This window comes from Agelaius phoeniceus, chromosome 13, assembly GCF_051311805.1.
Source record: "Agelaius phoeniceus isolate bAgePho1 chromosome 13, bAgePho1.hap1, whole genome shotgun sequence".
NCBI classification, from domain to species: Eukaryota; Metazoa; Chordata; class Aves; order Passeriformes; family Icteridae; genus Agelaius; species Agelaius phoeniceus.
In genome coordinates this window covers 12231963-12249004 of record NC_135277.1, presented here as the reverse complement: position 1 = coordinate 12249004, position 17042 = coordinate 12231963, and the positions used below count along the sequence as shown (strand labels likewise).

At 38.7% G+C, this 17042-nt stretch overlaps 1 protein-coding gene across 6 annotated transcripts in view; it reads left to right on the top strand.

The window, feature by feature from the left end:
• The window catches only part of ATOSA (atos homolog A), a 48537-nt gene extending 35502 nt beyond the window's left edge, over positions 1–13035 (top strand). For 3 of the 6 annotated variants that reach the window (XM_077185630.1, XM_077185628.1, XM_054642177.2), the window contains 7 exons: positions 505–621; positions 1614–1687; positions 2476–2584; positions 3291–3449; positions 5268–5336; positions 6179–6378; positions 11796–13035. In XM_077185630.1, coding sequence (XP_077041745.1) covers positions 505–621; positions 1614–1687; positions 2476–2584; positions 3291–3449; positions 5268–5336; positions 6179–6378; positions 11796–11949 — 882 coding nt within the window. In that variant the 3' untranslated portion in view covers positions 11950–13035. Of the gene's footprint in view, positions 1–504; positions 622–1613; positions 1688–2475; positions 2585–3290; positions 3515–5267; positions 5337–6178; positions 6379–11795 lie in introns of those variants that run through there. The other 3 variants (XR_013184176.1, XM_077185629.1, XM_077185631.1) reach the window with 3 other exon arrangements.
• The last annotated feature ends 4007 nt before the right edge of the window (positions 13036–17042 follow it).

The window sequence follows — 17042 nt, the reverse complement described above, 5'->3', positions numbered from 1 at the left end:
CATGGGAATGGATTCCCCAGGTGGTGTTCAAGAAACAATTGAACCATCCCTGGAGGTGTTTAAGAAACAATTTAGTGCCATGGCCTAGCTGACAAGGTGACCTGTCAAATGATTCTGTGTGACAAGAATAACTTGGTAACTTGGGTAACTTGGCTGGTGGAGCCTCCCCTAAACTTGATCAGTTTAACATGGAGAAGGACTAACTGTCCTCTTCCCCTCATGGTGACAGAGTTATCAATGATTGTTTCCATGGGCAGGGAGGCACCCTGGTTTGTAGAAATGCACCCATCTGAGTATGGAATGTCATCTGTTGGGGCAGTCTGTGGTAGCTGTAGATTGAGTCAAGGGGAATTTCTGCTGAAATCACACTAGCATGTTTCATCCCATGCTAGTGTGCTGTAGATCCACCTGGCCAGGAGTCTTCTCCCTTACAGCAAGAGTGTTACCATGATAGGTCACTGAAATATCCCACTGATAAGCTCAGTAAATTTGTTTTGCTGGCAGAAAGCACCACCTCTAAAACACACAAATACGTGGAGGAAACACAATTTTCGATCCCTGGATGGAACCTCAACCAAGGCTTTTCATCCCAGAACTGGACTGCCTCTGCTGTCGAGTCCTGTAAGTTATTTATTCTTGATATTCTTTTAGCTGAGAAAGGGACTGTTTGTTCTTCTAATGTCTGTGCATGGCACAAAATTTGACAGAATACCTCGGTGAAGGGTGTGTATTGACTTTGTGTCACAGTGAATACTCTTGTGAGTGGAAATTAATGCTTAAATGAGAGTTAACATGTAAATTAGGCTGAATAATAATTTTGGAAAAGAAAATACTAAAGATGTAGTTGTTGAGATCATATCAAGATTAACAAAAGGTGGCATTAAATTGAAAAATGGATAGAAACAATGCTTTGGTGCTATTTTAGAGCACAAAAGAAAGCATTTTGAAGATCAGTGTTTTAAGTGTAAGTTAACATTTTGTCATTTAGGGGATTTTGTGTTCCTTTTTAACACCTGATTGCCCATTATTCCAAAGCCTTTGTTTCTGTGAACAGTTTGCTAACTTCTGGTTACCTCAGTAACCAGAGGTTACCAAAGTGAGGTTACTGAGGTAACCAGAGGTGTTATGGAATGACTTAGTGAACAAAGCTGCTGTGATAAGGCAAGCACTGGGGAAGTATTGCAGTTCTTGGTAGGTTGTTTGGAGTTTTAAAAATCCAGGCAGTTCCTATTAAAGCTACTGAAGTAGCAATGTCCTGTAATCAACACATGGGATGCTTTATTCTTCCTTGCCTGTAAAGGCTGTCATATTTTCAGGGAAATTGGATGGAAATTGTTACAGCCTGTTTATTAGTAATGTTCTGTCCTGTTCCAAAGAGACATCAGCTTCCTGAATGTCTTTATTGAAATACTTCCTGTTAAGAATTTACAGTGTCATCATTAATAATCCTAGAACTTTCTTCACTAAGTTTAAAATGTATAGGAATTACATTCTCTGCTCTGTTTTTGTAATTTTATAATGTCATGAAAATTCTTGGCAAAATGTGCATACTTGGCAAAATTGTCTGTGGTAGCAGTTCAGTTTTCAAATTAACATCTTCTTTCCTTGTTGAGGTTCCTCAAAGGAAAACACAGTCTGGGTGCTTTGATCTGGATTCTTCATTGTTGAAATGTCTGTCTGCAAGAAGGTATGTTTTATTTACCAGAAACATTGAGATTTTTGAGGGAGGCATAATGTGTATATATATTTATATGCAAAAGCAAAGCATGTTAGCAAAGACAAAAAATGCTTTCAAAAGAATCCTCATTTTTATACAAGGCTCAGCAGCTGAGTTGCCCTGGGAGTTTCCAGGTTAGCACAGCTCTGGGACATAGCCATGGAATGAGAGCTGCTGGCAGAATGAATTCTGTCCCATGCAGAGGTAGATATGCTACCAGATACACTTGAGTTTTCAGACAGAAAAGCTAGTAATTGTTGATTCTCCTTCAAACCAATGTTATTTTTGTGTTGTGTTTTTTTCTTAGTGTTGAACGTGTTAAGCATTTTGTCTTCACTTGTTCAGAGAGCCAGACTTTTAAAGAGGGCCAATCATGACCTTTCAAGCATTAATACATCTAACATAAACAGCTTTTGGTATGGTAGTTTGATATTGAAAATATGACATATCTCATATGAGAATATGAGACAAAAGTACCCACATACAAGAGAAAATATGATATTTTGATTCCTGCAAATGGAGCTAAAGAACAAATTTTTATTGTCTTTATCCCTTGTAATGTAAAGCTGGTAAAAATATTTTTTCAGTTAACTAGAAAATGTTCTGCTAATGTATTAATAAGCAATGTTCAACTGTTACTTCTTTAGAATAACATTTTGTAGTACAGTAAGTAAATTATTCTTTCTAGAGCTGTTTATACCCAGAAGACAAAAGCAAACATGTTTATCCTTTATATTTATTCTGTCTTTTTTTAATAGCCCACAACAATGTATAAACAAAGACAGTGATCCAGACAGCCATGGGAAACCATTTCTAAGTTCTAGTGCTCCCCCAGTAACAAGTCTGAGCCTTCTGGGAAACTTTGAGGTATTGCATATTCTCTAGAATTCTTGTGGTATTTTTACTCTTCTGTACTGCTTTTAAAAGTATATTACTGTGAACAATTCCAGCACTATTAGAACGTAGAAGTTCCTGACTGAATTGAATAAAATTTGTTTTCATTTCCAGCTCTAAAGGCACTTATTTAATGCCCCAGACATCTTCTGTCTCAGAGATTCAAATACAATGAGTTGCTTAGGCTTTTGTTTCCCATACGGTCAAGTTAGAAGATGTTCTGTTGCCATAAATGAGATTTAATAACCTGTAATTGTTCATGTTTATAATGTACTTACCTAGAAAAAAGGATTTACATTTTCACTCTTACAGTCTACTTAGTATGTCACAAAAGCTGGATTAAATCAGTGTGTTAAACAGAATGTGTTTGAAGTGTAAGCTTCAGCTCTTCACTTCATGTAGCATATCCAATAACAGCAGCTATTAGCCAGTGCATTAAAGGGTTATATTGTACTGTCTTGAGAAGTACAGAGTTGAATTTGTAGGGGAAGGTTACATAATCTAGCTTAATTTTTTTTTTTCAGATAGTATATGTTGAAAATCAAGCATATATCCTGCTGCAATAAAGTTCTCTGTGGGCTTTTGCACTTATTTCCTGATTACAGAATTTCTGACAGAAGTTATGCTCTGTTTTATTTGAGGTGATCCCAAGCTAAGCTGTGTGTGCTTTGTTTTTCAGGAATCTGTCCTGAATTTCCGCCTGGACCCGCTGGGTGTCGTGGAGGGTTTCACAGCAGAGGTGGGAGCAAGTGGAGTCTTTTGTCCCACGCACATGACTCTGCCAGTTGAGGTGTCATTCTACAGCGTTTCAGATGACAATGCTCCCTCTCCTTACATGGTAAATGTGTGGTTGGATTTATTTTAAATAAGTTCTGATATGTGGAGGTGAAGAGCAAGAGCTTGGTGAGTAGAGGGTTCAGAAAGTAAAGATTTGCAGGGATCTGGCTTATTTTCAACTGCCTATGACAGAGTTCTCCTGTCCTTCTTCTTTTCCCTAACTAGTGCTTTTCCTTCTACTTCTCTGCCCCACCATTCAGCTGTTCTCATCTTGGGATATTGAATGTATTTGTCTCCCCTCACACTGCAGTGATCAACCCCCAACATCTCTTTTTACCCATCTAACTTAAAATAGCAGTGAGGCAATAGCTGGACTTAACAGGATACATTTTGTTGTCCAAACAAGCAGCTGCTCTGGGCAACTAACCACTCTGCAGAGTGGCTTAGGTGCAGGCCAAGGGGCTGATGGAGACCTTAGCCTTGGAAGTTACTCAGCCCTTTCTTTCAAAGCTGATACTGCCAGGGCTGTGGTGACACTCAGCACCCTCACAGGCTGCATGGTTTGCTGATATTTGCAGCCATGCAGTGTTTGTGTTCTCAGTCTCTGGGTGCTAATTCTGTTCCACATGGGTTTTGCATGTCTAAAAGTGCTCCTCTGTAAAAAGAAAATAGTGTCTTGTACGCTGACATTGAATCAGAGGCTGGATTTGTTCTGAATACATGTTAAGGAATCTTAATTTTGTGTAGGTGACAGGTCCAATTTTTAGAGATTTTCATATGTGTACGTCTGTCTAATATACAGTAAAAGGTTTGTTTAAATGTGGAAGTCAAGCAATGAACATCTGAGTATCCCAGTATTCAGGTTTAAATTTTAAATTCATAGCAGTTACCGTTTCTGACCTTTTGTTTTGGAAAGTATTTAGAAAATGAAATTGCTTAGAGTTTTAAGTAATTGCTTTGAGTTTAAACTTGTATAGGTTTAAACCACTACAAAAAGTATCTATTCTTTTGCTGTCATCTTTCTAGATTATTTCATGTGATTTTCTAGGAGGTGAAGGGATTCTTGTGTTCCTCAAATGGTTAAAGTAGCATTGCTTATTTTCCTAGCTGGGTTTCATTGTTTCAGACTTTTCCACATGCTATTTCCAAATATGCTATTATGGCTGAGTCTCCCAGGATTAATACAGCATTTGTGTAGTGCCTCCATCATCAGAAACATTGTTTCTGTTTGTATAGCTAGTTTCTCTGCTGTGGGGTCTGTTTCTGGTGGTTGTTTGGTTTGGGTTTGTGAAGGCCTGTGCAGCCCTGGTGACCTGCAGGGTGCCCAGACGTGTGGCAGTGCCCCCAGCGTGGCCTCGGCACTCACAGCGCCTGTGGGGCACCCGGGGCTGCTCTGTGCATCACAGCTGGTGCAAAAGCAGATGTCATTCTCCCTAAGGTTTGGATTAGAATGGAAGATTAAGTGCATCTGCTGCCTTTGAAAAGCAAAAATGAGTTCTGTGAGATTTGGAGTATTATTGGTGCAATTGTAGATGATATAGAAATGGAAAGGAGGGGACAAATGTTTCGGTTTAACCTCCCAGCTGCTTTGAAAAGAAAGCTCTGTTTTGTCCTAGCTCCCTGATGTGGAGAAGATGTGAAAACTTGAATCTTGTTTCAAGAGGAGAATGTACCTCTTATTGCACAGCTTTTAATGGTCTGCCAAAGTATCTTTAAGGCCCCTACTGCTGATTTTTTAACTGCATTGTTTAAATGTATTGCTTTCTCTATTTTTAGTTTTTATAAATTACTGATTATGTTTCAAATTAATGCAATTACATGACTAGAACATTTTGATTTGTTTATCTCTGTGACCTAAATATGGGTTTTGTTTTTGTAGGGTGTAATTACTTTAGAGTCCCTTGGTAAAAGGGGTTATCGGGTACCGCCTTCAGGAACAATACAAGTGGTACGTACTCAGCAGATAAGTGCCTTGACACCACAAATATCCAGAAAGTCATGCACAGATGAGTTTATTGGAGATGAGCATGAAGCTAGAAGTGGAAATGTGCATCTCTGTAGGTACTGTAGTAATTCAAAGTAGAAATCTGTGTGTGGGGCAAAAGAGATTACCAATCTTTGAACACTTCTGTGTGCTGAGGAGTCTTACAATCAGTTCCAGGAGATTTGGAATACCTGGGGACACTGTGGCTTTGAAAAAGTCATGGGGAAGTACTTAGGCCACAGTCCAAATCCTGAAATTCTTCCAAAGCAATTAAGATTGAATAATTGTATCTACTTTTTGTAATATTTTAACACCACCTTTACTTTTGTAATAAAAAGTAAATCACAGTCATTGCTTAGAACCAGTGAACTGACTCTTTGTTTTAAGAACCCAGTCCAAGATAACACATTCATAATTTCAGGTTTAAAAGCGGAGCCCACCACTGTGCTTCCTGCGAGTGTATTGTGTCTGGAAAACAGTGTAGACAAAAAGCTGACTGGAAAAATAAACAAAAACGGGGATGCTGATTAGCAAAGTAAGAGTAGTCATATACTAGTGTTTCATTCAGATTAGATTGTGTTTAGCATTATAATTATAATATAAGTCAAATGGGAGTTGCTGGCAGCTGAAGTGTTGAAAACCAGAAAGGCTTCACAATGTCTTTACATAAACGTTTCTGTATGGCACAGAAACAAAGTGCATAGATAACTATTTTGACAGATGGAGTTTGGGTTAGATTTACTGTTCTTCTAAAAAAAAATTCGTCATCTCTAAAGAGTATTGTATTGACCTGTTTGTCTTTTCAGACCTTATTTAACCCTAACAAAACTGTGGTGAAGATGTTTGTGGTGATCTATGACTTGAGAGAAATGCCAGCTAATCATCAAACATTCCTACGGCAAAGAACTTTTTCTGTTCCTGTGAGACGAGAAATCAAGAGAACTGTCAATAAAGAAAACAGTCACCAGACTGAAGAAAGGCTACTACGCTACCTCATACATCTGAGGTAAGCTCCTTGAAGTTATAGCACCAAAATAAAACAAAAAAACCCCAACAAACCCAAGCCAAAACCACAAAAAAGTATCTGCCAAAATTTAATTCGTAATTTCTTTCCCAGTCAGCCTTTCTGTACACAGAAATAAGAAAGAATGAAAAGAAAAAAATAAAAAAAAGAATGCTAACTTTGTCTTTAAGCTAGACAGTAGAGGAAGAAGAAGTAATAAATAATTTGGGTTGTCTTTGGGAGAAACAAAGTTGAAATATAACATAAAGCTCTCTCTTGGCATTAAAGTATGTTGTATAGCATTATAAAGCTTAAGCCTTTTCTTAGCAAGACAGAAATTGTTCTAGCTGAATCAATGCACTTTTTTTGAGGTTACAGGAAATAGTGAAAGTGGATCTTACATGGGAAAAGCCAGAACTAAGGATCACTGAAGGGAAAGTGTGCTTCACATGTGCCTGGTGTGCTTCACATGTGCCTCTTCACCAGAATAGCTTGTAACATGAAAAATGGTCTGAGCTACTCCTAAAAATACAGTGTTTAGTGGCAAAAATGTAAATGCCTGTTTCATGATGCAATACTGGTGATGATGCCTTTCACTTTATAAAATATTCACTCAATCTTCCTTAAATGATTTACAAAGCACTGCCTGGAACTAGACACTGCTGCTGCTCTTGGGGTGTTCTGGAAACTGCAGTTGGAAACAAAGGGAAATGATGGATATACTCTGTCCTCCTGCAGTTTGCAGACTTTTTGTGTGTGTTTTTGTAGCAAGAAATGTCTGTACACACAGACCCAGTGCTTTCACTGCAGCACTTGGAAACCCACCAGCAGCTGACATTCTGAAGTGAGCAAGCAGAACAAAATCAAATACCTAACCCTTCTCTGTTGTTTTACAATTATTTCTGGTGCATATTATTTTTCCTATTTAGTGGCATTGATTTCTATCCAACAGACTTTTCAAACACAACCTTGTCTAGAACAGTGATTCTAAGCCAGACTCTCCCATTAAATGGAAGTTGACAGTCATAAAAAGTGTGTTGGTTTACTGGAGTGTGAAAATAGTGTCATGAGAAGGCTGTTGAACAGTGTTTTCATTCTGAAATTCAGCCTGGATTGAAATTCAGCCTTTCATGCCACACTGACTTGCAAGGTCTAACCTAACCACCTTCTAAAATTTTTCTTTTGGGGCAAATTCTGAAAAAGTGTGTAGCCCCAATGGAAGGCTCTGTTCAGGTGTAATGTTGATCTGCCTGTGCAGAGGAACTGGGGACAGGCCTTGGCTGCAGTGGTGGGTAAAATCTGTGGCCAGCTGGCGCTGGCATACCTGCATGAAGAGTAGTGGTCTTGTGTCCCCTTTCAGTTTCTACTTTAATGTTGTTTGTAAATTTCGTGTTGACAGAATCAGGAATTACTTTTATTTGAAGGCAAACCTGCTTTCTGCTCTCTCATCTGTTACAACTAGAAGTCTTATTTTAAGTGCTTCCTATTTCTGATACCTGCTGAGAGACAGAAATGTTGCAGTTCTGATGCTTCTTATTTTGAGATATCTGTACAATTCAGCTCAGCTTTCAGACCGCTGGTAGAGATCAGTTCATGGGTTTATGATGTATAATTGGAAATGCATCCATTTCTGATGGGAAAACCAAAATCATAATTATGATGCCGAGCTGCTTACTTTGGAAAGTGAATAACTACAGATATGCCACAAGTTTTTTCTTCAGTGATAAGCCCAAGCTTTGGGTCCTTTCTCATAATGGTAAGAATGGCAGAACTCCTTCAAATATTAAAGTAGCTTATGTTGATCTGTCTTGTGGTTTATTATACTGAGCACTTAGGGTCTTACAAAAGATTCAGTTGTCCATTTAGTAGCCTTCTTTACTAAAGATGGATTTTAATTAGGATGGCTTAAAAAAATCTTAGTAGTATATTAGTTTGTGTAAGTTGGTTTTAAAGCTTCATTTTTAAAAGCAGGAAAGTTTCCTCAAGCCTGCTTTACTGAAAAGTTACGCAAACCTAAAAAGTTCTAACTATTCAGATTTCTTTTTGTTTGTAGCTCAAGTTGACTTAGAACAGCCTTTCAGTTTTAGTTGCAGTAGTCATTGAGCACAAGCATCTTAGGCTTACGTTTTGAAATTTTGTTTAAAAAAACAAATGAAGTCACCACCAGTGAGCTGCATTGTGGTCACATCTGCTTGCAGGCCTTAATCACAGTTGTCAGCACTCACATTATGAAAGCTCCTTTTCAAGTGGTAATTCAGCAAAAATGCTTGCATAGGTCTGGAGCTTAACATTGGCAGGCAGATTTTTTACAACAGTCTTTAAAGTGTCAGATTTATTGTGTGAGCAGCTTCTGCATGCAGTTCTGTATGGCTGAGGCTCTGTTCAATATGCCATCAGACTGTACTTGTACCCACAGCTACAGGATTGAGACACCAAATGTAGCTTGCACACACAGCAGAGCTTTATTCGTTATTAAAAACCCTCAAGAGTTGCACCTGCAGTTTAAGTTGATTTTTGAAGATGCTTTAGGGATAATTTTTTTGTTGCATGTGAAGCAATGACCTTTTGTCTTGTAATTAAATCTACTTGAGCATAAGAGCTGTGAGCTCAGCTCTGCTTGTGCCTCGTTTCTGCCTGGCGTTATGGGGATGATGACCATCTGTGGGTTTCTAGGTCACGTTCTGGCACCCTTGTAAAAAGTAATTAAGCAGCTAACCTGCCCACAGCTCAGCATTTTTCAAGATTTTAAAGCTTGGTCAACAGCCTTAGTTACTGACACAATGCCAGGAATTGCATGGAGCATAGTTGCTGTTGCCTAACAGCTAAACAGGGGTTGTTACTGAGGGCTCAGTGGAGGGTAAGCCTAAAACTGGTTGTTAAAAATAGTGATTCCTCAAGGTGTTGAGAAACTTTCTTTAAAATACTGATGTGACATACACCTTTATTGGTGGAAGCTGAAGATACCTGCTATTACTGATTTACTAGCTGCTTTTGATCTTTCTGGTCTCTCAGAATTCTTTCTTATCTAGAAATTGTTATCCTTGTCCTAATGCTTTTACTTACAGATTTTATAGGTTGTGTTGTATAGTCTTTTTCACTTACAAAACACATCTTGCTACATATGTTTTCATGATTATCCTGCTTTTCAGGATTATTCTGTTTCCATGAGTTACTCTGTCCTTTGTGAATTGTGATGGCTTATAAAATACATATAGGGACTTAGTGCTTGTATTTGTCATTTCTTCAGTAAAGTTCCTCTGCCAGACTTTCTAGCATCTGATATTTGTGTGTTTAATTATTCCTGTATGTGTCTGTTGTTACTGTTCCTAGGACACCATCTGTCAGAGACCTTGGTTGTGTTGGGATTTTAAAATTTCTTTACATAAAACTACTGGAACTGTCACAGCTCCAGAGTCAGTCCCATGCTGGCCACTCCATCACCACCCTGCAAGGATGTAGGGAATGTTTGTCTCGATTATTCCAATGTATTTGCATGTATAAAAAGCAACATTTCTAAATCCCAATTACTAGGGTAGACCTGTCTAAAAGAAAAAAAAAAATAGATAAGGGATGCAGAGATGAGAAGAATCCCTTGAACTTTGCTGCTATCTCACACTTATCCTTCTTCAAACTTTCTGAAATGTCATGCTCAGAAAAGTCATGTTGCAGGGAACCACTATTTACTGAGCAAAAGGAGTCTTGCAGGATTATCACTCATAGAAAAGAACAAGTTTGAGAAGTTTAAAAATAGACCATGCTAATAATTCTTCTGAAAGATCCGTGTGTAAAATGGGAGTTGAGATCTGTTTTATGATGGTGCTTTGATAACTAGATCTATAGGAATTCATTTCAATCATACTTTTGCTGCAATAGACCTTTCACTAAATTTTTTCCTTTTAAAATGTGTTATGAGCTAGATTCTGAGTTAACTGTTTGTGGTGTTTGCTTTGTCCCTTATCTCTTTCACTCTTCCTTGTGCTCTCCTCCACAGTCTTCTCTTAAGGTAGTGTCTTCTCCCTTTTGCCTATCAGGTAAAGGGCTTTCACACTGACAGCACCGAGCAAATAAATAGTGATGGATGAGATCTCTGTGGGAGCCAGTAGGAGCATTCTGCTGGACCCTGCTGCATTTAATGTCCTTGACAGCTGTATCTAGGAGAACAGAGTTTGCCTTTGTCTGGCTGTGGGGATGACTACAGGCTATTCTGAACCACTCCTGAACAGAACAGTGCCACAGAATCCATTTCTGCAACCTGCCTTCCTCAGACCATGAAGCCTTGGTGGATCTTCTGTACTTGTCTTTCTTCTACTGCTCAGAATTTAAGTCCAATTATGAATAGGTTTATTCTAGAGATACTGCTTTTGCTTCAATGGGGTCAATATGTAAAAGCCTATTAAAAATGTGTGCAAACTGTAATACATGATAACACAGCATGCACTGCTCTCTCAGCATTTGCCATGGTATCATCTCATTGTGACCACAGCAATGCCTTTTCTGTTTCTGCTACAGCAGCAATAGCATTTCTCTGTCTCTGTGGCATAGTGGTATTGACATTAATTCAGTTGCTGTAAGAAATGCTCCTTAGCCTCTTCTGCCTTTTTCTGGTGGAGAGAAGGAAATCAGAGTTCTGCCACATGAAAACTATAGAATACAGTTCTCTGAAATGCAGATCTTGTCTCCCTAAACACAGTTTTTAGTACCCAGGGGAAGTGGAACTGGCACATACCTGCAGGCTTGGAGGACCTAAATAGGCAGTCTTTAGCTGCAGCAAAAAAGATGAATGGGCTGAGGAATTGACCACTGTTTGCTTGGTGATTGGGCCAGTGAACTGCAGTCTCTTAGAAATGTTTCTAGTCTGTGCAAAAAAATTTCTTTTTGTCTGTCTGCAGAGATCCCAGTACCTACCGCTTCTCAAGGCAAGCTCTTATATTTGGAGTGTGGTGTAAAGCAGTAGTAAACTTCCTGGTGTTACACTCATAAAGAGAGCAATGAGATCTGTCATATGATTGCTGGAACTTGAAATGCATATTCAATTTGTATATAGTTGAAAGTTCTTTTGTGTGTGTGCTTAGGCCACCCTTTGGACATTTTAGGAGTGCTCCCTGAAGAGCATTTTTTGCCATTCCTGATTTCTGAGGACTTTAATCTTCAATGTACATAATGGCACTGTGAACTCAAATATTCCATGCCACTTTAAAAGCTGTGCACTGCATTGGTGATTAGGAACAGAACCTTTAAATGTCAAAAGAAACAAAGCAGAATGAAAGTGTTAGGATATTCTTTCTCTTTTCATTTTAACTGACTAATTTTGTTTGTTCAAATGTGTTTTGGCCTTAAATGGTTTAAGAGTGCATTTTATTTAATAATTTTTAAAGATTATTTTCTTGGTTTAGGTAATAGAGATATTTGTATCTTTTCAGGTTCCAGAGTTCTAAATCTGGAAAGATCTACCTCCACAGAGATGTAAGGCTCCTATTCTCTCGGAAATCCATGGAAGTTGATAGCGGCGCTGCATATGAACTCAAATCTTACACTGAATCTCCAACAAATCCTCAGTTTTCACCAAGATGCTAGCAAACAATGGCAAACTCAAGTATTCATTTTACTGTTGAGTACTTCTTGCAAGCAAAGATTGATAGAGACAACAGTATAAAGTTAAGTCTGTAAAGGAATAAAAATAGCGCTCAAGAGAAAGAAGGTTCTGTGTGATCCTGGACCAGTTTTTAAAAGGTTTCTGGAATGAGCTTTGTGTATTCCAAGTAGACTGGAAACATACTTAAATCTAATCTTTTTGTACTGTTTAAAACCACTTCATTGGATGTGTTGCAATAGCAAATTCCCAAGTTAGTTTAGTGTTTACACTTTTTATTTTATTTTTCAGTTATTTAATATTTAATGTTTCATTTAATACTCAAGTGATGTTTGTCTTTAGTGTTCTAATGTAGCATAAATCCTATGTAAAATCATACTATGTATTTTTGGCATTAATATTGAAATCTGAAATATATACAGATGTCTTTAATCTGTGTGCTGTTTTAAGTGATATTCATTTAAGTTATTGAAAATGGGGACAACAGGTGAATTTCCATAACATTTCATACTATGCAAGCATTTAGCTGTTTTTTCTCTTTAATGGTACCATTTTCCATTTTTTCTCGCATCCAGATTTAATAACACTTGCAACCACACTGCAGATTGTTTATTTACTCATTCATTCCAATCATTAATTCAATTCACATTTTGCTCCCTCAATTTCTTTTCTTTCCTTAAGGGCCATTTTAATTTTGCTTTCTGTTATTAGTTTTCCTCACATAAAATTTGCACCCTCCCCCATTTTATTTCTCAAATTGTGTTAAAGGATGTACTGTGCAAACAAATTAGTATTTATATCTCAAATATATGCAAAATCTATGAAACTTGTACTTTTTGTTTTATTTTTAGATGAGAGGATCTTCATGTAATCCTAAATATTTTTCATAGGTCAATTCCATGTAGGCCACTAGGTGGCCATAGGAAGTTTTACTAGCAATGCTACACTGGGCATATGACTATTTTCCAATACGTGTGTGTATTCCTACAACAAAACAGTCAGATGAACAGTTTATGCTAAGTGTTCAACTGTGTAATTGAGAGAAATAAAGTTAGAAGCATTTGATTATATTTGAGCTATATATTTAATAATGGAAATGAAGCTTTATGACATTTGATGAAGATCTGAGTTTCTCAACTGTCTTACCTTGATTTGTGTTTTTCTTTACTTTGCTGTAGGTTTTTAGAGTGTCAGTAATATGCAAGGTGCCCTTTACCATGCTTATCTGATGAAGACTGGAGAAAGGATGAATGTGCATCCTGTATATTCAGCACTGCCCCTAGATGAGAGAAGTCAGTGTATCATGAAATCTCCAGGAAGGCTGCCAGGGAACGTAAGGGAGACTGGACTTTCCAGATGATACTCATCAACTATCTTGTACATGCAAATGACTGCTGCCCCAGAAGGGCAAAGCTCAGCTATTGCTGAGTCCTCTCCCCACGTCAGCAGTGTTTTCCACTCTGCTACCCCAGGTTTTCAAAGGTTTACCTAGCGTTCATTTTAGAGAGAATCGGGGAAATCTGTACAGGAGGAGATTGTTTGCAGTTTCTAGTCATTGTGTGCCCTTTAAAACTGAGAAAAGGTTTCTTTTGGTAGCAGAAGAGTCAAACACAACTGCAGCTGTGCTGTGTACAGAACTAAGGTCTGGACTGGGATATCAAGAGGGCGTCCTAGTTTCTGTGTAGCTGCTATTGAGTCATAAGCAAACAGCATGTATCCTCAAACTACTTATTTGTGTCATGGTGCACAGCTTGCTTGCATGCTCAATGAAAAAACAACATGAGGAAAGGACACATTTTTAATGAAAAGTCACCATTAGTAGTAGATTAACCTTTTATTTTTGCACTGACATTATGCAATGTTTATATCTTGATAACTTTATTTAAATAGACTTCTTCAAGTCATCTCCTTTCCTTAATTTGCTTTGAATAGCAAAGAAGGGTGGATTTTGAATATGTGGTTACTACAAGTCATGTCTAGGAAATAAATTTGTATTCACTTTAATAGTCAAACTACACTTAGTCCCTATTTGGATTTGGAATGAAAGTGACCTTGGATTATCTGTGCACAACTTTGATTTTACTGAGTCATTCTCCATTTACAGCTCGATCTGAGTAAACACTTTCCATTAGGGACACACCTGGAAAAATGCTGGATGCTCATAAACTGTGAACTAAATTCCACATGACCTTCTAAGCTCAGGGTAAGACTAGACTAATTTTTGAGAGATCATTGGTTTCTTCTCTTTATTCCAAAATAGGCTCAACCATATACAATTATTTTTATTAAATGTTTGAGTGGTTTATAAGGGCCTCCAGTGATGGCTGCTACAACTAATCTCTTCTAGTGATAAATTATACTTACCATGACAAAGTACAACATCTAGTTATACTACATAGATTTAGTTATAGTTATATAAGTATTTATAACATCCAACTATCCAACTAAATGTTGCTGAAGTTAAATTCTACTTAGCCTTTTCACTCTAAGCAAACAATTTAATTCCTGTATGTCCCTTCTCAGTCTTTTTTTTTTTTTTTTTAATAACTAAGACAACCCCAGACTGTTCAGTCAGCCTTTATTTTGTGCACCTCTCATCATTCTGGCTCTTTGCTTTCTTCTTTTGGACTGAATCAGTCTTGAAGTGTGTGAGGTTGGACACAGCATCCCAGTCAGGGCCTCTCTGTGCCAGTCAGACTGGAAGAATTGGTTGATAAATCATATGAATTAAAGTCCTCTTCATGCATCCTGTTGGAATACACTGGCTTTCAGTATCAGATGTCAACTTGCATTCATCTTGTAGCCCAGCATAAGAGACATCCTACCTGCTTGTTCCCAAAATAGCAGCTCTCCTTATTGAACTTTATTCTGTCACTACCCAAGATTTTATATGCTGAACACAGCATTGCTGTTTGAAAAATTGATAGCTGTGTCCAACAAACTTGCATCCACCACATTAAAGTTTCATCTAATTAAGTTTCCCTAATTTGCATGGGAAAGTGTCAGAAGCCTCATTAATGCCAGAAGGCATCTGGAACTTCAGCCACCTTCACCCACTTCTCCACATGGTTTATTTCCTTTTTCTTAAAGGAAAGATGATTGTGTGAAACCCTTGTTCTTAACTGTGAATTCCTGCCTAGCTACTCAGTTTCTTTTCAGTGCTTATTTTAGATGATTTTCCAAGTCATTATTGACAGCCAAATTATATAGCTTGTATTCTGTCCTCCCCATACTCTAATTCAAATTCAGGAAAAGTGACTCCTGGAAACCCATTCATTTTTCACAGGTTCCTATATGAATCACCAGTAATTAACTGGAGATTGCTTCTGTCATTTTCTAATCTCTAAAGGATATTTTTTCATCCAAGTTGAAAATATTTACCAAAACTAATTAAAGTAACCTGCAAACCAGTCTTTCCTTATTCTAGCTGTAGGCTATACTTTGTTTGTTACATTATTTACCTTGATCATGTCAGATTGAAGAAAAAGATACATTAAATGCTTTAGTCTTTAAAAGTTTTGTTCAGTAATATCTCAGTACCCCCTTGTCTTCATGATCTGCTTTAGCTACACATCCTTAAAAACTGACCTAGTTTCTGTAGGCTGCTTTCTTGTATTTGAAGCCATTGAAGAACATGGGCTTTTCCTGAGGTTCTGAATTTATTTCCCATCTTTGCTCTGCATTATGTTCCCTTAAAGAAATAACTGCATTAAGGAACTGCTGAATCCTTAAAACTGTTTTCCCTCACATTAATTTCCTAAGAGATTTGAAAGAAATTCCTGGAGTTTGCATGCTTGTCTGCTGTCACTGCTGAACTTCATCCTTTTTATGATCATTTTTTTATGTTGCTGTGTTTTTCACACTTCCAGACCATTTGTCCCTAATTCTGCTAGAAGCAAATGTGGCACACCCACCACTATCATGGCTTTTTTCATCATTAGGAAAAAAACCCACTTGTGCATTCTATGATTATTTTTCTGTGCAATCTGCCTGGCTGTATCCCTTTCTGAACAAGGGATATGCACATTCCTTGGGTTCCCCACAGCTTCGTGATCCTGATCTCTGGATGGATCTCTCAGGTGCATAAAAAACACCTTTTCCACCTACTGTCTTGTGGGGCATTTAGTACAATTCAGCTGTGACAAAATCATTGACAGCTTCAGCTTTCACAGACCTTTCTGACCTGCTTCTTATGTTCTTCCCGACCATAATCACACAAAGCCTGTCCTGGCCAGTCCCTCCTGAGCTGTGCTAATCCATACCTTGCTGTTCACATAATCCATTTATTTAGGGACCCCTAAAGATTTATTAATGGTGGGCTGTTTAAACCCCTTGAAGAGAGTCCACAGAATGTTATTTTTCAGCCAAGAACCTGACAGTGAAAAGTAGATAGGGAGGGAATAAAATACTCAGTATAACTTGATACTGTGCTATTAAGGAGTTCCAATGGACTGAGCCTTCCTATCCTTTCAGCTGCTGTCTGGGATTCGTGAGATCCTCAAGTAATGCTGCTGAGGACTCAGCTCCTTGTATTCTGCTCGCTAAAAGTGGCCAAAAGAACTGACTTTAGCCAAGCAGTAAAGGCTTTTTCCCCTTTACACTGATGCTGAGCAGGGCAGGCCGTGCAGGCTGGACGAACTGGGGTGAGGGGGCTGTGCTGAGGGGAGATGAGCTGGGGGCCACTGAGGGGACCAGAGGAAATGGCCTTAAGCTGACATGGGCGGTTCACAGGAGATATTGGAAGAATTTCACTGTTCGGCTGGTCAGGCTGCCCAGGGAGGCAGTGGAGTCACCATCCCTGGAGGTGTTGAAGACACGTATGGCACTGGCGCCGGGTGATGTGCTTTAGTGGTTACAGTGACGCCTGTGAGGGTGGACTGGACCACACTGGACCGATGTTTCTGTAATTCTGTGATTCGAAGGGGAGGGACACCGAGCCCAGCTGGGCTCCGAGAGCCGGCGCAGGCCCGGACCTCGAACCCGCGGCCCCGGACGTGACGCGCGGGGCGCAGGCGGATCCCGCCCCCGCTGCCCAGCCCGCGCGCGGGGGCCGAGGCGGAGGAAGTCTGGCCCCGCC